The sequence below is a fragment of the Nicotiana tabacum genome, chromosome 1 (assembly GCF_000715075.1).
Source record: "Nicotiana tabacum cultivar K326 chromosome 1, ASM71507v2, whole genome shotgun sequence".
Lineage (NCBI taxonomy): Eukaryota > Viridiplantae > Streptophyta > Magnoliopsida > Solanales > Solanaceae > Nicotiana > Nicotiana tabacum.
In genome coordinates, this window is record NC_134080.1 from 7,045,624 (window position 1) to 7,067,464 (window position 21,841).

Sequence of the window (21,841 nt, forward strand, 5' to 3'; positions counted from 1 at the left end):
ATATGGGCGATCCTGAACCTTTTTGGTGTTCAATGGGTGATGACAAGCATTGTAAAGGAAGTGCTATATAGCTGGGTTGGTTTTCGTAGAAGAAGAAAGCAAAAGGCGTGGAAGTTCGCCCCGTTAGCTCTCATGTGGATAGTTTGGAGGGAGAGAAATAGGAGAGCTTTTGAGGAGATTGAGTCTTCTTTTTCACATCTTAAGAGTAGTCTTTTATCTTTGATCGCTTTTTGGTGCACTCATATAGCCCCTACTTGTATAGAAGATTAAGTGTCTTTTGTAGAGAATCATGTTCTGATGTAAATTCTTTTTACTTTTTGGTATACTTCCTGTATACGGGAGTTCTCTCCTTTTGTTTAATACAATTTACCTTATCTTCAACTTTAGTATTTGGTTGAACGCTGAGCAAACAAGTAGCAAGAGATGATTTTTGTGTTGCTTCAATTTCTAAGTCATGTAAATCGTTTCAATAAGTTTATGTGCACCAACAATTTTGATTTGAGGGTGTAATACAACGATGTAAATACCAAGAATAGGAAAAATACTTTTAAAATTTTTCAACCATTATTTGAACACCTTGAGTATAACTAGATATTCATCTTTATTTTTTCTCTCTGTGTACAACTCTCCGCCGTCGTCAACCGCTTCAATTGCCACCGGAATATTCCCTTCACTACTGTACTCTCATTTCCCGATTTCTCCTTCATCCTCACAATTTGCATCATTTTCCCTTTCTTTTATTCTTGTTTTCTCCTTGGTTAATTAGGATTGTGTAATTTTTTTTACAAATTTCAAGAATTCAATTTCTATATACGAGTTTCGTGCTTCGTCGGAACCCTAATTTACTTCTCGTATCGAGATATTATCTTTGCAAGAACACAATTGTTGAAAAGATCTGCTTTCTTGTTACAATCTTTGAACTTCAGTTCAAACTCCGGTGAACTTTAAGTGCAAACTCTGCCGCGTAAAGTCTTGGTGATCGTCGCCGGGAATTCTTCGATCGTCTTCAATACATCGGGTTTCAGTCTCATTTTTTGTTGAATCAATCCGATTACGTACGGTTGCTGATTTCGGGACGATCAACATTTCATTCTTGATTCCTCGGTCAAAACATCAATTGGGAAGATTTCAATTCGAGTTCTCTCTAAAGCCGCCATTATTGCTTCCCCTTGTTCGTTTGCTATCCAGGTTCTATTGTTCCTCTATTGTTTTGATATTCTAATAGTTTGTTCTTGAATCTTTAATTAGTATTTGCCCTAGTATTGTCAAATTAATTGCATTAATGATAGCTTTGCCTACTTGTTTATACTGTTATCTACCTGTTAACATCTTTCTTTTGAATCTTTTATTTTGGATCTTTATTGCATATTTTCGTTGTGACCTTTAGTTGTAGATTATAGCCCCTTTAGCTATTGTATTGTATTTCTACACCTATTTTCTTGTATTGTATTTTATTCTTGTTTTATTTCTCACCTGTTTGTCTGACCTTTAGTTGAGATTATAGTTCCCGTTACTTTATTTTATTTTTTCATTGATTGCTTTTTCTATCTTATCTATTAGTGTTTTAAGCTTAAGGTTTCATCTATCCATTTTAATTCTGTGTTTGCATAGGTGTAGTTTCTTAGACGTGGTAGCTTCATTGTTCTAGTGCCTGCTCGTGTTACTGTTCTCGTAGTAGTGCCTTTGAGTTGTTTTTAGCTCTCGGGTTCGTAGCTTGTAGTCCTTTGTTCCCGCTACTTGTTCTTAGTGGTAGTGTTTACCTAATACCTTTTGCTTATAGTGGCGGTAGTGAACGATGTGAGAGTGAGGTCATGTCCTCGGATGGGGCTGGGGTGGGGTCCAGGGGTGGGAAGGGGGGTAAGAAAGCCTCTAGGCTGAGAGTTAGGTCTTGGAACGTTGGGACGTTGACGGGGAAGTCTATAGAGTTAGGTAAGATTCTTCAGAAGAGGAAAATCAACATAGCGTGTGTTCAAGAGACTAGATGGAAGGGTACTAGGGCGCGAGATGTAGGAGGGTTTAAACTATAGTACTCAGGAAGCACTGGGGGTAAGAATGGGGTAGGTATTTTAGTTGACAGGGACCTCAGGGAGCTCGTGGTCGAGGTTAGGAGGGTAAATGATAGGTTGATGAGTATCAAGCTGGTAGTTGGTGGGTTTACTGTAAACGTGATTAGTGCATACGCTCCTCAGGTAGGTTTGGACCAAGAGGTCAAAAAGCAATTCTGGGAGGATTTGGACGAGATGGTGCGTAGTATTCCGCACATAGAGAAACTGTTCATTGGCGAAGATTTCAATGGCCATATTGGGGCTAGTGCTAGAGGTTATGATGATGTGCATGGCGGGTTCGGTTTTGGGGATAGGAATGAGGGAGGGAATTCACTGTTGGATTTTGCTAGAGCTTTTGATTTGGTTATAGCTAACTCGAGTTTTTCGAAGAGGGAAGAACACCTGGTCACTTTCCAGAATTCAATAGGCAAGACTCAGATTGATTATCTTCTCTGCAGGAAATGCGATAAAGGTTTGTGCATGATCACGCCCAACTATGCCTTATAAAAAGGACTAAGCGGTTGTTGCAAATATAATCCGGTTTACAAGTCCGGAGTCGAATCCCACAGAGAACTAAGGTTTAGCTACATATGTTCACTATCACCAAGAAGACAAACTTGAACAATTCCTAACTTATAGATATTTAGATTTTTGTGTTTAACTAATTAACTAACAAATTAAAATAGTAAATTAACAACTAAAGATACTAAGGGTTAGAGACAAGATTAAGGAGGTCTAGAGTTATATTTCCCCAATTATCGGAATCCTTCCCGCTATGTCTTCTATAATTTCGCCTAAGTATTCTCTACCGATCATGAGCACTTTTATTACCGTAAATCTCTCCCGAGTAATCACGACAATTTACTAGACGCACTCTCCCGAGCTACGCTAGCTGGCTTTTAATACAGCTCACTTCAGATCGCACCCAAGGCTTCGTTATCCCTAATCCCGCCTTTAAACCCTCAGTTATTGATCCCTCATATACTCTAGGAGTGTTGTTGTTCAACAACTACCTAAATATGCACTCTCTCCCGAGTTATGCATACTAAATAGGCACAACTAATTGAGGATCCTATCAATTAACTACAACAAGAATGTAGTTGAACAAAAATGAGATTATACTACGACTCAATTATATAAAAATATAACAAGAATTTATCCTACAAAAGATTCCATCAAAACCCTAGATAACAAATTAGCTATTCATAATAGTATGTAAAACTACAATACTAAAAGTCATAACCAACAATGAAAATAGGAAGAGGAAGGAAAAACTCGTAGAAGAATTCCCCGCCTTGCTTCTATTGTGTCTCTGCCTCCTTAGGTCTAAAATATGTCAAAAGTATGTCCAACCTCCTCAAAATAGCGTTTTTACATGTATTTATACCAAGTAGGGTTGGGCTCAGACTAAAAAAACCTTTCTTGCGCGAACTAGGAATGCGGCGCGTTAGTGTATTTTATCAGCAACCTCAACTTTTCGCATCAGGCAGCATTTTACACTGTTGCGCCGCGCCTTGCGGCGTGGCAGTGTAATTTTCTCAGAGTGAACTTATTTCGTCCTCTTTTAACATCCGGACTTTGTACACGACCTCCGAACACGATCCCGACTTAATGTATTGGGCTTTTACTCAGACTTCAAAGCTCTAAATTGATCAATTTAGCTCCAAATTAACTTTTGAACTCAGGATCACTTCCTGCAAAGCATAAAACACGTACTAAGTGCAATTCACTATCATTTGAACTCAAACGCACGTAAAAAATGCAGTCATTGGCATGTAATACTATGGCTAAAATACGGGTTTCTAACCTAACATTAGTGCTGCAAGGTCATCCCAAGTGAGCACCTCACGACCCTACATAGGCTCCTAGTTATGGACCTGGAGATCAAGAGGAGTAGGAGGAAGAGGGTGGTGTGTAAGCAACCTAAGATCAAGTGGGGTAACCTGACCAAGGACAAAGCTCAGGAGTTGGGGGATAAGTTGTTGGCTACGAGGGCCTGGATGAGTAGGGGGGACGCGTCTAGTATGTGGTTCACAACTGCGAATTGAATTAGGGTAGCTGCTAGAGAGGTCTTAGAGGTAACGAAGGGCTCTCCTGGGGTCATAAAGGGGACTGGTGGTGGAATGAAGAGGTTCAAGGTAAAGTGGAAGCTAAGAAAGCTGCTTATTTGAAGCTAGTGGGGAGTACAAACGAGGAGGAAAAAAGGACTTATCGGGAGTGTTACAGAAAGGCAAAAAAAGAGGCGAAGTTAGCAGTTACGACGGCTAAGAACGCGGCGTTTGCTCGTTTGTACGGGGAGCTCGGGAGCAAAGGCGAGGACAAGAAGTTGTACCGGTTGGCCAATGTGAGGGAGAAGAAAGCCCGCGACTTAGACCAAGTCAAGTGCATCAAGGACGAGGATGACAAAGTATTGATGGACGAGGCACTTATTAGGAGAAGATGGCAGACATACTTCCATAAACTGTTGAACGAGGAGGGGGATAGATGCATTGTGCTGGGTGAGTTGGAGCACTCCGAGAGTCGGAGGGATTTTGGGTACTATAGGCGGATTACAGTAGAGGAGGTGGAAGGGGCGATGCGTAAGATGTGTAGGGGCAGAGCGACGGGGCCAGACGAAATCCCGGTGGAATTCTGGAAGAGCGTGGGGCGAGCAGGTTTGGAGTGGCTCACTAGGCTGTTTAATGTTATTTTTAAGACGAAAAAGATGCTCGAAGAATGGAGGTGGAGTACGATGGTTCCGCTTTACAAGAACAAGGGTGATATCCAAAATTGCAACAATTATAGGGGTATCAAGCTGTTGAGTCACACTATAAAGGTTTGGGAGAGGGTGGTGGAGGCCAGGGTGAGGAGGTGCGTGTCTATTTCCGAGAATCAGTTTGGATTCATGCCAGGGCGTTCGACTACGGAAGCGATTCATCTGTTAAGGAGATTAGTGGAGCAGTACAGGGAGAGGAAGAAGGACTTGCATATGGTGTTTATTGACCTTGAGAAAGCGTACAATAAAGTCCTGAGGAAGGTCCTGTGGAGGTGTTTAGAGCCTAGCAGCGGCGTACATTAGGGTGATTAAGGATATGTATGATGATGCTAAGACTCGGGTGAGGACTGTGGGTGGTGACTCGGAGCATTTCCCTGTGATGATGGGGTTGCACCAGGGATCGGCTCTTAGCCCATTTTTATTTGCCTTGGCGATGGATGTACTATCGCGACACATCCAACGGGAGGTGCCTTGATGCATGCTATTTGCCGATGATATAGTGCTGATTGACGAGACGCGAAGCCGAGTTAACGCGAGGTTGGAGGTTTGGAGACAGACCTTGGAGTCTAAAGGTTTCAAATTGAGTAGAGCCAAGACAAAATACTTGAAGTGCAGATTTAATGACGGGACCCATGAAGCAGACGTAGAGGTAATACTTAATGCTCAAGTTATCCCCAAGAGAGCGAGTTTTAAGTATCTCGGGTCTCTTATCCAGGGTAATGGGGAGATTGATGAAGATGTCGTACATCGCATCGAAGCGGGATGGATGAAGTGGAGGCTCGCTTCCGGTGTTTTATGTGATAAGAATGTGCCGCCAAGACTTAAGAAGTACTGGGGAGGTGATTAAATAGGACATGACGCTGCTTCAGCTCACTGAGGACATGACCCTTGAGAGGAGGGTGTGGAGGTCGAGGATTAAGGTAGAAGGTTAGTGTGTAGTTTTTAGTTGTTCACCGATTGTCTTAGTAGCATGCATGTCCCTTCATATTCTTAAATTTTTACGTTATGTGGTTTTGTTCATCTCAGGTATTGTATTCCCTGTTGCTATTATTTGGTACTACTTATCATTTATCTCTCCCTTTTTCTTTTCGCTTCCTTCTTTCTTCCTTCCTTGCTTTCCTCTTCTTCTTACCCTTCCTGAGCCGAGGGTCTATTGGAAACAACCTCTCTACCTGTATTAGGTAGGGGTAAGGTCTGCGTACAGACTACCCTCTCCAAACCTCACCTGTTGGGATCATACTGGGTTTGTTGTTGTTATTTGAACACCTTTATATTCTTTTTTTAATTTATATTCATAAAATAACATTGAAATTCCAACTATATAAATTAACATGCTATAAATAGTTAGATAATATACTCCAGAAAATTCTTTAGTAGCACATATTTTTTTTTTCTCCAAAAATTGAATAAGATGAAAAGCGGTATCCTAATCATCATCTATTATCATATCTTGAACAAAAGAAACATGTGCATTAAACATGTTGGTAATCGACAATCAATATCTGTAAGCAATAGACAACATATCATATACTGAATTCCATCTAGTTGGAACTTCTTTAGGAATTTTTCTAAAGGGTAATTTGCAAGCACCACAATGTATCTTAAATTTTCTATATCTAGCAGATATTTGAGAGCGGAAAATATAGCCAACTGCAAACCGGATTTTGTCAAGAGTAGTGCCAAACAAAAGAAGTCCATCTTGAACAACTAAATTATAAATATGACATGTACATCTAATATGGAATAATTTCGGAACAAGGTGGAGCTAATCTAGTTTTCAAAACTCATATAGCTGAATTGTTACTAGAAGCATTATCTAAAGTAATAGAATAATTTTGTTAGAAAGTCCATAAAAATCATAATTTTTTTAAATTTGTTTAGAAATAAAAATGCCAGTGTGTCGGCCATCAACAATCTATAACCAATAATACATTTTTGTATAGCTCAGTTGTTATCTATCCAATGGCATATAACTGTTAAGTAACCATAACCATTGACACTACGCCCTATGTCTGAAATGATAGAAACTTTACCGTCTAAGTGGAAAAATAAATACCGTAAATATTTTTGATATTCATGTTGAAATTTAAAAACATCATTTCAACAGTTGCTCGAGGAAAACCATGAAAAACATGATTATATGTTTCTTGTATGTAATGAATAAACCAATCAGATGATGGAAAAGTAAAAGGCAAATCCCCTACAACAACCATTTTTGCTATATTTTTCCAGTCCTTTTTTGGGTCATAAGGAGAAGACCTCCCGTCATATGGTTGATTTGTGGTTGTATAGTATGAGAACCATGCTCGGATTGGGATGGATTTGTTTCAGAATGGGGACCCACTCTCTACAAGCCAAACAACTTTGTGATGAATTTTCATATGCTTCTTTAAATTCCCCGTCCCGCCATGATCAGATTTATTTTTCAAAGATAACCGTTGTTGACAAATTTTACACATAGCTTTTTCATTAACCTTATCCTGCGTAAATCATTGTCAAAAAATTGATCATTTTTACGTTCAACTGGTTGTCTAGTGGGAGGTAATGGAACATCAACTCCAAACTGAGATTGACTTTGAGTTGGAGCTGTCGGAACCTGGCTAGTGGGTGTTTCATCTATAAGTTATCATTCTCTTCTCCTTCATCCTCAAATTTTCATGATCAACATATTGTTCTTGTAGTGATTCGTGATCTAGTAATTGATAATTAATACTAACATCATGATAGAAAGGTGTTTCATCTACGTGAGTGAAGTCATCAATAGGATTAGGATTACTAGAACTAGCAATACCCTTTGTCAATTTATTATATATCTTTTTTACCAGTTTAGGAGCCATTTGTAATACTAAATAATTAAAATAACAACAAATAGTAACACAGGTATAACAAAAATAAATGTGAAAATTAATAAAAGTTGGAACGAGTGCACTAAACGCCAATGTAAATGTCGACTTATAATTGATGTGGATGGAAGAAAATCACTCCGACTAGTAGTGTAGTGCTAAGGAAAAATACACTGCCGTATAATTGATGTTGATGCTTGAAAAATTATAGCAAAAGAATAGAGTGCTAGAACATTAATTGCAATTAGAGAGAGAGATAGAGAATTAGAGAGATAGGAGAGTTTTGTGTGAAAATGAAAGAATGAAATGAGGTATTTATAGTTTTAAAATAGGGCTTAAGTGTAATTTAACAAACTTAGAGGTTAAAAACATAATTTATGGGGTAGAGGGTGTTGGCGGGTAACAACAACAATAATAAACCTAGTGATTTTCCACAAGTGGGTCTGGGAGGGTAAGATGTAAGCAACCTTACCCTTACCCTGGAAGGGCAGAGAAGCTGTTTCCGATGGGTGTTAGCGGGTAGAGAGGCAAAAATGTCCATTTTTGGCTATTGCCAACAGCTATTTTTAAAAAAATAACCGTTGGCTAACGATCAAAAAGCGGCTAGATTTAAAAAAATAAAAGCGTTAATGTACTGGTTCGTTACCAACTGGACCAGTTCTAAGGGTACTTTATCCGGTTCCCTCCCACTCCCCTTCCCCTTCCCCTTAGCCCTAATCTCTTACCCCTACCCCTCCCGGTCGGACCAGGACGGACCTGTAACGGTGTGGACCAGATCGGTTACGGGTAATACCGCCCCCCATAGTCAGCCCTACTAGAGACCTCCACCATTAGTGGAATGTGGTCATAGAAAGTCCTATACTTTGTTGAATGGGGAAAAAGTTGTTTTTATGTCTTTTCTGATCTTGTTCAAATAAGAATGTGATGCTTTGAAAGATATGTTAATGTTTCATTCTACCGTTTTGTATGTCTAAGATGTTCAGTGCTAAGAAGTTCATGATCTTTTGTTCTACAGAAACAAGTTAACAAGACTTTCTGTTAATGCAAATGGTTCTCTTATTCCCAAGAGTTGCGTTGACAAGGACATGATAAAAAAGAGCCCCTGGTAAGTGCTTGGTCTGTTTTTGATTTTCTAAGTTTGGAATTTCCCAATGCCCATAAACACATGTGATGGTCAAAAGCTGATAACGTACTCCCGAGGTTGTGATTACTATTTTGGCTCAAATTTGTGATTACGATTTTGGCTTAAATTTTTCTCTTACCAAGAAACTTCTTTATATTTTTTGATAAAGTAATAAATTTTATTAAAAGAGGGCAAAAAACACACCCACATACAAGAATTATATTAAAACGTAGAAAATCTTACAAAAAGATGTGTTTTTCTTCAAAAGACACTCAATCTTCTATGCATATAGGAGCATAGAAATGAGGAATAAGACTCTAACCTTCAAGTGTGCAAAATCCTTTTCTACTCCGTCAAAAGCTCTCCTATTTGTCTCTCTCCATACGATCCACATAGACGCTAGAGAAGCCATATCTCATTGCCTGCTTCTTCTCTTCCGTCTTCTTTCATCATGCTTGGCATAACTCACCGGAGTTCGAACTTTCTCAGGGTTTCCCACCACAAATAGGACGCGATCTGACAATGTAAAGTGAGATGACTTGCATTTCTCTTGAGTTTTTGTGCATGAAGCACTAACTGACACAATTAATCTTCCTCTTCCTCATATTCTCTGCTGTCAAGATCACCGCCCTCACAGCTAGCCAAGTGAAAAAACTAAGGGTGGCGTGTGGGCCGGTTCTCACGGTCCCGGTCCTGGGCCGGTCCCAATTTAAATGGGCCTCGTGGTCCCGGTCCTGGTGGGCTTTTTGTAGGAACCGGACTGGGACCGGGCCCACGAACTAATGGTCCCGGGCTAAGTGGGCCGGTTCCGGGCCTAAGTGGGTCCCATGGATACTTTTTTTTAAATTTTTTATAGAAGTTAGAGAAAAAAAGATGGTAATAAAAATATCTAAGGCAATTCCTTGTAAATTATAATATAAAATTGTGACCTAAATTTTTTAATTCAAATTTAAAGACAAATATTGTAAAGAGATATTCAAAGCAATGCATTATAATTTTATTATAGCAATTAAAAACATGGCAATATCTTTCTTAGTCTTCCTCCCCCCTTTGGAATGAGCACAACAAGGTGCTAATACCACTATTAAGAAAGGAAAAGAAGCTAATCAAGATGTGCCAAAATACAAGTTACATAGTACATACTAATATTTGTTCATACAAGTTACATGGTATCTCTTACAAACTTCATAAATCCATTAAGGTCCGGAGGAATTTCCGTTGGTGGTGGCAGAAAAGAAGCTTGGTCATCACCGCTTCTGGGCGAAGCAGAATCCTCCGCAAGTTCAGCTAGCATTTCTTCATAAGCTTCGTCTACCTCTGGTTGTGATTCAGCAAGTCTAAAATTTCTTCTTTCCGAACGGATCCAATCTCTGAAAAGTACTGATTTTTCCAAGCTCTCCCTCATAGACGCTCTATAATCACCGAGTTGAAGTCTTGCTTGACTAAAAGTGCTCTCCGATGCCACTGTTGAAGCTTGAATAGTTAAAATATCTCGGGCCATCCTTGAAAGAACCGGAAAGTATTTTTCTTTGTTCTTCCACCATTCCAAAATATTAAAGGAACAATTCCCAATTAGTTTCATTCTCAAATCTATAGCCAATTGCTACAAATCTGCAAATTGGTGCGTCAGTTACTGTAGCAGTGAACAGTACCGCGAATTTTCAAACAAAGACAGCTGAAACTGTCTTGTTCATGGACGTTTGAGCAGGTGTTGATGAACGCTATCAGCTCTCCCCAGCCTATGGCTGTGGGAGAGCCAATTACAACTCCTAATTCTTATGCTACAAAACTAGTTCCCAGTCATACTACTCAAAATTTAACAAAAACAAAGCTTAAACCAATCGAGATTGTTCATGGAACTCCAACGATACAGTTCACAATGGAGGAACGAGCAGAATTTGCCATGGAAGAAGGATTACATCAGGCTATTGTCGTGAAAATTAGTCAAGATACTCCAGATCTGAATGTGTGGAGAAGGCTACTGCCCAAGCAACTTCTTATTAAAGGTAATTGTTTGGTAGGACAACTTGCGCGTAGGCAAATGTTGTTGCGTTTTGATCAGTATGAAGATTTCGTTATGTCATTATCTAGATCTGTAAATTATTTACCTTATAATGGAGAAGAACATCAGTTTCGAATTTTTCCATGGACTGTTGGATTTAATCCTAGAGAAGAAACATCTATGGCAGCAGTTTGGATTTCTTTGCCAAACTTGTCGCCTGAACTCTTTGCAAGAAAAGCTTTGTTGTCGATAGCAGCTGCTGCTGGGCAGCCCATTGCTGTAGATAAGGCAACGCAGTCCAAAACGAGACCTAGCACTGCTAGGGTCAAAATTACTGTTACTCGGACTATTCAAAAGTATTGTTGGGTGCATGTCGGATCCTCCAAATTTAGTGCATTTTTGGAGGATCCGACACGGATGCGGCCACACTTTTGGAGAGTCCGAGCAACATAGCAAAATTATCCTTGATCTTTTAGCCAAGCATCCAAAGAGAGCAACTTTGCAATATGTGGATGAAAGTACTGGAAAAATAATAGAAGCAGCCCAAGAGATCGTGTATGACAACTTACCTTTATATTGTACATGTTGTAGACGTCAAGGTCATAATGAGCATACATGTCGCTTGATTGTGTCCAAGAATCAAGAATCTGTAGGGAACAGGGCAGTCGAGGATCGTGGTGATCAAACATCTGTAGAGAAGTTTCAAGGTGATCTTAGGCAATTGTTGGATGCTAAAAAAATGCAACAAGCTGTTAAAGGAACAGGACTGGATGTAGCTAATACAAAAGTGAACTTTGAGAAAGTAATGCATCGAGCAGATTATGGTATAACTGTAGGTGAGACCTCAATAATTGATAAGCAGCAAGGGATATCAGTAGGTGAGACAGCATTTCATGTGAATTGCAATGGAACAGTACCTGGAGAAGCCACTACTTCTGCTTTGGTTTTGAATCGTGAAGGGGTCATGAGTATAACTAATGTAGCTGATTCAAATTGTGAAGTGATTAGGAACACTGATGCTGGTATTTTTGAAGATACAGCAACACCAACAGATGGACACTTGTGTGTGGTGGTTGATACACAGGGACCTGGGCAAATTGTTGATAATCTGACTACAGCTGCTGCTATACCAATTGAAGCTGGGCAGCCTATGGATGGTGTTAGTCATTCGCAGGTGAGGACTACTGTAAAGCAAGATGAGATGAAAAAAAAATGAAGGGTTTACCAATTTGGTGCAAGTACAAAAAATACCAAATGGTCAGGCAACAGATAAAGTTTGGACAACTGTCAATCAGTCAACCAGCAAAAATAACACTCCCAACAAGAACAAGATGCACAAGGTTGAGCAGTTATTTTCAAATCAATTTGCTGCAATTGACAATGCCAATGAAGATGGTGGGACGAAATCTGGACAGAATTTGCAACTGGTGGCAAGTCATTTTGCAGAAAACATGGATCAAAACAGTTCTTCAACTCCAGCCCTTGTAAAGAACAATATTCTTCTGTCAGCTCATGCATCAAAGGACATGGTCCGTTTGTAGCTGAACAAATGGGAAATAAAGCTCAAACCTCCAATGCACCTACGCTGCAATTTTCCAGCCCGCACATAGAAGAAATTATCAAGGAAGCTCAAAATGCAATGATGTTGAATACCACTATGGTAAAACAACCTTTGGTTACTCTAAACACCTCAGTGTTTGAAGTACCATCACAATCAGTGGAGTTGTTTGGTGAATTTCAAGGTGAGTCTGGGCAGCTCTTGAGATGGGCTGAACAATCTGAGGGAAATGAAGAGGAGAACAGGGGGATTGCAGATGATATCTCTACTGATTGTGATACTCAAGTCTGGGCAGCTTCTGAAGTGAACGTCAATAAAGCAGGAAAACAGCACCACAAAGTAGTACCAAAGCAGTTTGCGCAGCAGCAGCAGGTTAACAATCGTGCTGCAATTTCTGTGAATGAACGACATGAAGCAACACCAACTACAAGACATCAACAGCTAATTGAAAACAATCAAAGGTCAGTCATGCAAGCACCAAAAGATGGACAGCAACAACAAAAACCAATTGCTCCAGTTTTCAGTTTGGACGTTGAGTCGATGGACAGTTATCCGACAATCAATAAGAACAATACAACTCCAACCAATGCACACCAGTTCAATACAACAACCTCAACCTCAACGACAACAACAGGGAAGAAGAAGAAGAAGGTGCAGCAGAAGCAGATTGTAGCAGCTGCTGTGCATTGTGAGCAGTTCTTTGAGGACGTCGACTAGGATTCTATTCCACCAGGGCACCAGATCATGAAAAATTCAGCAGGCGTGAAGGAGAATGAACTCTATGCAGGGCGTGACAAACAGCATTATTATAGTGCTTCCAATAATGTTAGGATGGGAAAGCAGCTGGTTGATCGAGATGCAACATCAAATAATAGGCAGCCAAAATCCCCAGGCAGCTGGGCAGATCAGGCTGAAATGCTTCTTCCATCTGAGCAGCAACAACTTCAGAAAATCGCAGCAGTAGACTTGGAGAGTTTTAAACAGTCAGGTGACATTTCAAACAAGGCTTTGATCTCAGACCATGACCGTGCATTATTGGATGCTTTGGGCGGTCCAAAACCTCACAGAAGTGCATTTTCATCTGGCTCAAAAACGACTGCACAGAAGCTGAAATTTTCAGTGGCAAAGAGACATGAACCATGTAGTGCAAAGAGATTGAAGAGGCATGAACCATTGTGGATGGTTATACAAGAAGAAGCTAATCAAAAACTTGAGGCCAACTTACCTGTTGCCATCTCCGACGAAGCAAAAGAAGATGAATTGATTGAATCTTGTTTGGAAGAGGTGGCTACAATTGGAGATTTCTCTCCTAAGCATAGTGAAAAAAAGAAGGTGACTCAAGAAATAACACTCAGGCAACTCCCAATGAGAGTTGCAAAGCAAAAAGGGGTTGCAACCTCCACATCTACGAGGTCCAATAGATCCGAGAAGAAATGAAGAATTTTGAAGATTATTTGAAGACAGTTAAAGAGGATTTTAAGGAAGTTCAAATTGAAGAACTCACAAGTTTGATAAATGAGGGGCAAGATTCTAATTTCTACATTGTTTTAGTTTATCATTTTCAAAGCATCATCACTTGTAATAGCGTCATAGAATGTGTTATAAACTCTATGGCGATCATAAAGTACTTGGTACTTTCAAGTTCCTATTTTTTACATGCTTGCTAGAAGATGAGGTTTTTCTTTGCCTCAATAGGATTAGTAAGGTAAGTTTTAGCCCGGTTTGTGTTGCCTTGGTCCTATGCCTTCGGAAAAATATCCACATGACTATGAGATTATATGCCCTCGTGAGACTTTACCGGCAGCTACACCATAAATCCTTTACATGAGGCTACAATCATAAGGCAATGTGAGGCGCAGAGGAGTGATTATATAGCCAAGGCATATGGGTAACAATACGGGTGCTATTGTCCCCCTTATTTGTACTTCTCCGAATTGTTGTACTGTTCCTTTTTCTATTAATAAAAAACTATTCCTTTTTCTATTAATAAAAAACTAGCCCTAGGCGCTTGCCTAGTAGATTGCCAAAAAAAAAATAATATTAAAGGAGCCGTAGAGATTCACTTTCTCATATCCCTGTGACAAATAAACTTCAAGCTCATTTAGTTGTGAAAAATTATTAGTAGTAGAACCTTGAGAACCCCCGAACCCCGCCCAAGCACTAAGTGCTCTTACTCCCGCAGTTCTTTTAGATGATTGAGAACCAGAAGGAGTTGGAACATTTGGTCTAACATGATCTAATGCAACTTGATAAGCATTATAAATAGCTTAGGCATTTATTCTAATTGAGGCTATTGCTTCCGGAAGTTTAGACAACTCCTCATCTTCAAGTGCTAAACCATTATAAACAGTTTCATACCAAAAATGAGGACCTGCTAATTTCGTAGTAGGATTTAACAAGACAGCAACACTATAAATAGGGGAATAGGGAAAAAATATTTTTTAAACTTTTTTCTCATAGAATCAATAGCAATTTTATAAATTTCCGCACCCTCTGAAAAATGAGCAAACAAATTTGCAAGTTCTGCAATATAAACTAAACGGTTAGAAATAGTAGGATAATATTGCCTAGAAAATTCATTTGTAGCAATATGAACTTTTTCTAAAAAATCTACAAGCATTTTAACGTTATCCCAATCCGCATTTGTAAGGGGCTCATCATCATCACTTACATGGGCATTAAACGTTGAGTTTATGAGGTTTCTATATTCATATGCAACACTAAACTTTCATACATGTAATTCCATCTAGTTGGACAAGGTTTAGGAACCTTTCTTTCTCTTAGGCCAAATTCATCGCATCTTTTAAAATAGTCTCTAAGTCTACTTCTACAGTTTGAATAAAAAGCCAGTTAAGAGTCATTTTAACCTTTTCAATTTCAATATTTAAAATTCTCATATCATCACCCACAATTAAATAGTAAATATGACAAATAGATCTAACATGAAAAATGTTACTAAATGCAAGACTTAGTGTAGTGGTAAACAAGGCTACATCATTTGTGTTACTAGTAGCATTATCTATTGAAACCGACATGATTTTATCACTAATACCAAAATATCTACAAATATCTGTAACTATGCTAGCAATAAGCAATAATGCGCTTTTGCATTATCCAATCCTCATCAATCTAATGACCGGTAACAGTAAGGTAATCACAGTCATTATCACTTCTACCAATATCAGTTGTAATAGCAACACGACAATTTATATGAGTAAATACAACAACAACAACAACAACAACCCAGTATAATCCTACAAGTGGGGTTTGGGGAGGGTAAATAGCGCAAATATTGTTCATATTCATGTTTATATTTATAAATATCGCTCTTTACGGTTGTGCGAGGAAAACCTCTATAAGTAGGATTAAAATTTTTTCTAATATAATGCACAAAGTGAGTGTCACAAGGAAAACTATAGGGTAAGCACATAACAGTAACCATTTTTGCCAATTCTTCCCGATCTTTTTTTGGATCATAATATAAAATACCACCGGTAACAGTATTAATTCCCGGTTGAAATTGATTTGACCCGGTACTAGAGTCAACCTGCCTAGGTTTAGGTACACTTGTCCCCTCGGCCAAAGCTTTCATACGAAGATATTTGACTTTATCTTGAGGGTGTATCAATATGTGTCTAGCCAAAGTTCCCGTCCCCCTCCCCTCCCTCTCCAAAATATTTAAAAGCTAACTCATTGCCACAAGTTTTACACTTAGCCTTATTTTGTGGAATTAGTTGAGTAAAAAATGGCCAAACAATAGATGTTTCTGTCCGTTTGGTACGTTGTCTAAAAAAAAATAGGGGCAGTAACAGGAGTATCAGACAGGGCATCATTTGGATTATCATTAGTTACATTAACTTCAGGAGCAGGACTAGTGGGGTGTATCGTCATCCAGTTGAGTTTCATCAAAATCTATTTCCTCATCATTTTCATCAATAGTTGGATTAGAATAAAGAGCATTCATTAATTCATGGTCTAATTATTCACCAGCGCCAACATTATTGCAAAATTGACTCTCAGTAAATTGTAATAAACTATTATTGCTATCAAGAATAGCAGGTGTAGGACGAGACAGACGAGTATGAGGTTTGAGTCGGGGAGCCGGGGGAAGTGGAGGAGGAACAAATTGGCCACTAGATTCGCCACTTTTGGATTTTTCCTTATTTTTACCAAAAAGTTTTTTTAAGGAAGTCATCTTAATTAATCAAATAATAGAAAATAAAACAAACAAAACATAATATTAAAAATTAAGAGTTGGAACGAGTTTACCGAATAGACGAACAACTTGTTGAAAATTGATTATCGTTGAAGACTTCAATTCACCAACTTCGCAATTTTTTCACAAATTATAATAATAAAGTAAGCAATAATAGCAATTATAGAAGAAAATTAGAGAGAGATTGATGATTTTGTGAGAAAAATGAAAGAATGAGGGGGTATTTATAGTTGAAAATAGGGAAAAGTGTAATTATAAAAAGTTTGGGGTTAAAACAAAATTTGGGGGGTGGGGGGTTAAATGGCTATTTTATAAATAGCCAACAGCTATTTTGGCAGACCAAACGACTAGTTTTTAAATGCCCAAACGGGCAGATTTTTTTTGTAAATTTCTGACCGTTGGGACCGTTTAGGCCCTCCAAGGACCGGTCCGGTCCCGATCTTGCGGTCTTTTTGTGAAGGACCGGCCCAGAAGATCGGCCCACCCCCACGGTCCCATTTCTAATCGGTTTAGGCCTAGAAGCCCACATGGTCCGTGGTCTTGGGCCAGTCCCGGGCCTGGAGCTACCCTTAGAAAAAACGCACCTTTCCCTAGTCAGAAGCTCTTTGTGAAGCAACTTGACCGAATTTTAAAATTCTGCGACCTCCCAATTTTGTAAGTTCCTCCTAAAACTCAAATCCCAATACACCCGATTGATTGGCATTTCCTTTTGGCATGAGATTCCATACATGTTTGGAAATGTGATTAACAAAATGTTGTCCCCGCACCACTTATATTCCAAAAAACTTACCCTACTCTCATTACCCACTCTGAATGATATGTTTCCATTAAGCTCTCCCCAACCCTTGAATATATTTCTCTATAGCCCGCACACATTAAGTGGTACATTTGTTGTTCTCCAACCATCTTCGAAAACCCCATACTTCTCCGCAATCACCTCCTTTCAAAAAGCATTCTCCTCTATTCCGAATCTCTATAACCAATTTCTCAGTAATGCCTTGTTAAAAACGTTTGATCTTTAATCCAATTCCACCCCAACACTTTGGTGTGGTGACAGTCTCCCAATTTACCAAGTGAAACTTTCCCCATTTGAACCATCTCATAGAAAATCTCTCTACATCTTTTCCAAACTTCCTTGTAACACTAACTGGAGCGTGTAACAAGGACCCGAATTATATGGGGATACTCGATTTTGCACTTCTAATCAATACTTCCTTCCTCTTCTGGATAAGTACCTTTTTGCCGAACCTGCTAGCCTCTTTTATACCCTTTCAATTACCAGGTCCCAAACAGTTTGGTCCCTGTAGATGCTCTTAGTGGTAAACCAAGAAAAATTGTAGGAAGTGCCCCGACCTTGCAATTGAAAACTTGTGCTAGGCCCTCAATATTGCCCAGGGAAACCTTCTAATTGAATGTATTCTTCATGTTGCTAAGCTCTTGCAGTCATCTTTTAGGGCTTATCAAAGCAAAGCAAGATCATACTTATATGCAGGGAACGTGTTCCAAGTTAGTTTTGTCAAATTCTGCAAATTTGAGTTATTTCTCTATCTTTGAGTTTTAAGTCGCATTTTTTCTCTTTTTCTATGTACTTATTCTATCACCAGTCCTGTATGCTCAGAGAGATATTTATCCTTTACTGTTGATACTTTATCCCGTCTTCTCTGCTGCATTCGACTCCAAAGGACACAGAGTTGATCACAGTTTAGCTAGTTTTGTCTTGGCTAGTTTCTAGTGTACTTTGGTGCTTCCTTTTGGGCTGAAGTTTCAAAATTGTTAATTCTATGTTAGTGGGTAAAAGAAAACTACCATCCCTTAAACCATCATGGCTTACCTTTCTACACTACCACTTTACCCATTTTGGTGTCTTTGATGCTACATTAGTTTTGGGTGCTACATTATTATTTGATGAACTGTCCTCTCATGCAGGTTGAAAGCATTGGTGGCTATTCCAAAGGTTCAACCTCGATTTGCCATTGCCATATGGAAGAAATATCCCACAATGAAATCTCTTTTGCATGTTTACATGGATCCAAGTAAATCGGTAGGCGATAAAATTTCCTTCATTCCCCTTGGATATTATGATATATCCAGGCTTCAATGCTGATTAATTAAACTTTTACCCTAGATATTGGGTTTAGTTGTCTTTACATTTGTGTTAGTACGTAGTTCTTATTTCTTAAACTAATGATATCAGGGATTTCAAGTAGGTTTTGTAGTCAATTATTTAGTATGAAGGGGATAAACATCCCTACTCTTTTCACAGCGTTGTTAACTTTAAATCAGATATCTGCTTTTGGAGATGTCACAAATAATGACGACCTCTCTACAGAGAGTGAAAACATCAAAACTGCATTTGATTATCATACATTCAGTTCATCTGGTAAATTGACCTTTCTAAAGAGAGTGAAAACATCAAAACTGCATCTAATCATCATACATTCCGTTCATCTAGAGGGTTATATGCTTAAGAAAGGTCAATTTACTAGTGGACAACAACAAACAACAACAACAACCCAGTATAATCCCACTTAGTGGGGTCTGGGGAGGGTAGTGTGTACGCAGACCTTACCCCTACCCTGGGGTAGAGAGGCTGTTTCCAAATAGACCCCCGGCATCCTTCCCTCCAAGAACTTCCCACCTTGCTCTTGGGGAGACTCGAACTCACAACCTCTTGGTTGGAAGTGGAGGTTGCTTACCATCAGAGCAACCCCTCTTACCATCAGACAAATTACACCTTATCAAAAAAAAACTAGTGGACAAATTACATTGTGGAGCTGGTATTGTTTGGTAAATGTAATTCATTCTTGAGCAATGAGGATATTGTTAAGGTGCCCTTCAAAAGATCCATTTAAACAAGAACTTTGATAATATTGAACATTTAAATGTTGGGAGTAACGTGAGTTCCTGACATATTTTCTCTTGAAAATTTCAGGTACATGAGAAAGAATTTCTGCTGAAAGATTTGAAAGTCGAAAACATGTTGGGTGATGATAGAAAATTGGGAGAGATCTGTTCTAGGAGAGTATACAGAATATTGATGGCTCAATGTGGAAGCATCAAGACAGATGACATTGAGAGTGGAGCTGATTTCTTCAGCCAGCACTCTGCTGAATAATCTTTTTTTCTTTTCTTTTTTCTTTGTTGAGGGTTATCGATTGTGACGGCTATATTGCGTGCATCTGGACTAATTCACTGTTTAACCTATCTAGCCCACAAGCACAGGTTGCCAAGGTAATCATGCCCACCAATATTGGAGCAAATGGGCTACTGGTTGGAGCAAATCTCATCTAAGAATTCCCTTTCTAAAAAGAGAATTAGTATATTAATTGTATATAATCCTTTTTGAATTTTGGTTGCCGTAATAGTAGGTAAAGAGATGGTGTTAACTGCATTGAAATGATAGCTTAGCTATTCTAGTTAATTGTTCTATATTCTGAAAGGAGTCTCAGCATTTAGCAAAAATGTTTATTTTTGATTTAGTTGATTAATTTTTTCCATATGGCTTCTTCACTACTTTTTTTCTCGAGCCGAGGGTTTATCGGAAACAGTCTCTCTACCTCCACAAGGTACAGGTAAGGTGTGAAAATATACATACGTATTGTAGTTGATTAAATTTAAATGCTGCTATTTGCTTAGTCGGCTAGAAGTTTGTTAAGATTATTTGTGATGTTTATTCCCCTTAATCATTGTTTTTGGTGTACCTAATCAGTATAACGCAGCAGTTTTGAGACCACAAATCTGATAAATCTTTCCTAGAGCAACAGATAACCTACACTGCCATCAAAGCTAGTGCTTGACTCTAAGATTTTGTTTTTTCATAATTAGACATCCTCACTCCTTCTGATTTGTTGTGACAGTGGTTGGTTTATAAATAAAGCTTGTTCAAATATAATTCCCTTATCCTACCCCAACCTACACCCCTCAACCAAAAAAAGGGGGGGGGGGGGGAGAAATGATAAATTGTTGTAGTTGAGAGTTTTTGCACATATTTATTTATGCTTTCCATAAACAATCTATAAAGGGTGACTATTTTATTTGGTAGTGAAACAGTTTGCCTTCTGAATACAGGTTTGCAAACACCGGTAAATATTTTTAGGATTGAGTATGATTTATAATTCTTACAATTTAGGTATTAAAGTATGAAATTATATATTAGAAGCAGTTGAAAAATCTATATCTATTCGCATCAAGATTTAGATGCGCCACACTAAACGAATCATCTATCTGGAAGTATTGGATTAGCAGATTGTCAAAATATTTACATCGAGATCGTCACTAACAATAGCACATGTGGGGGAGAATACTAGACGCCTTGCTGGCAGAAGAATCGATATTTGCTAATCTTGGATCTCAATCATGATTTTTATTTGCCCCTAACAAGTATTCCAATGTTCAAATTTTCATAATTGGGTTTAATTCTTTAAGTTGAATCTTTACATCTTCTTAACAATCGATAAATAGAAAAGACGAAAACTAAAGGAAAAAGATCTAGATAGGATTGTAAATGTTAGAGGTAAGGCATTGTTGTAAAAATTGGTTAGGAAGAATAGAAGTTAGCTTGAGGCGTGTCAAGGAAACCGTCTTTAAAGATATTTTGCCCACACAATAATGAATAAAATTAGGCATATCCCTAGAATTCAACAAGCTCTTCCAGTTATTAAACTGGGAACAAAACTAGCAGAAAAACCAAGAAAGAAACCCAACATATAGGAGGAAAACATGATTTAGAAAGTTATATTAGAAAGTGTGTCTTAAGCTATTCAAATACCATGTTTATATAGGTGTTGCTCCAACGGTTAGTTAACGGCTAGATAATGGCTAGTAACGACTAATTTGACTTTATTAAATGTAAAAGAATTTGCTAAATAATAAGTAGATGTAAATAATACTTCAAAGAAAAAAGATTTTCCAAACCAAGATGACATTACCTTTTAAGATATCACTAATTTTTCAACAGGCATAATATCACTTTTTTGGTTTAATTATGCATTTGGTATCCGCTAATTTGACTTATAGGAATTTGTGTCACTCAAGGCCTGTTAAGTGAAAAATACTTCCTATTAAAGTTTTTTTGTTAATTCTTAAAGTTTGAATCCAAGATTTAAAATAAAAAATGGATATATATATATATATATATATATATATATATATAAATATATAAACTTTGCTAGTAATAAAATCATAGTATTGATATTGGAAAAAGTGAAAGAAACTAATAGAACCTTTTATGTATAAAATGATGGCACCAAAATGAAGTGTTTAGTGTGAGGTACAAACAAGCAGGGAACAAGGAAGGTCC

General features: G+C 38.3%; 1 protein-coding gene across 1 annotated transcript in view; it reads left to right on the forward strand.

Moving 5' to 3' along the window:
• The window catches only part of LOC107825442 (uncharacterized), a 33,110-nt gene extending 13,106 nt beyond the window's left edge, over nucleotides 1-20,004 (forward strand). The window contains 3 exon segments of the mRNA XM_075231858.1: nucleotides 8,659-8,748; nucleotides 18,469-18,583; nucleotides 19,475-20,004. Of these exon segments, the coding sequence (XP_075087959.1) occupies nucleotides 8,659-8,748; nucleotides 18,469-18,583; nucleotides 19,475-19,657 (388 nt within the window). The 3' untranslated portion in view covers nucleotides 19,658-20,004.
• The last annotated feature ends 1,837 nt before the right edge of the window (nucleotides 20,005-21,841 follow it).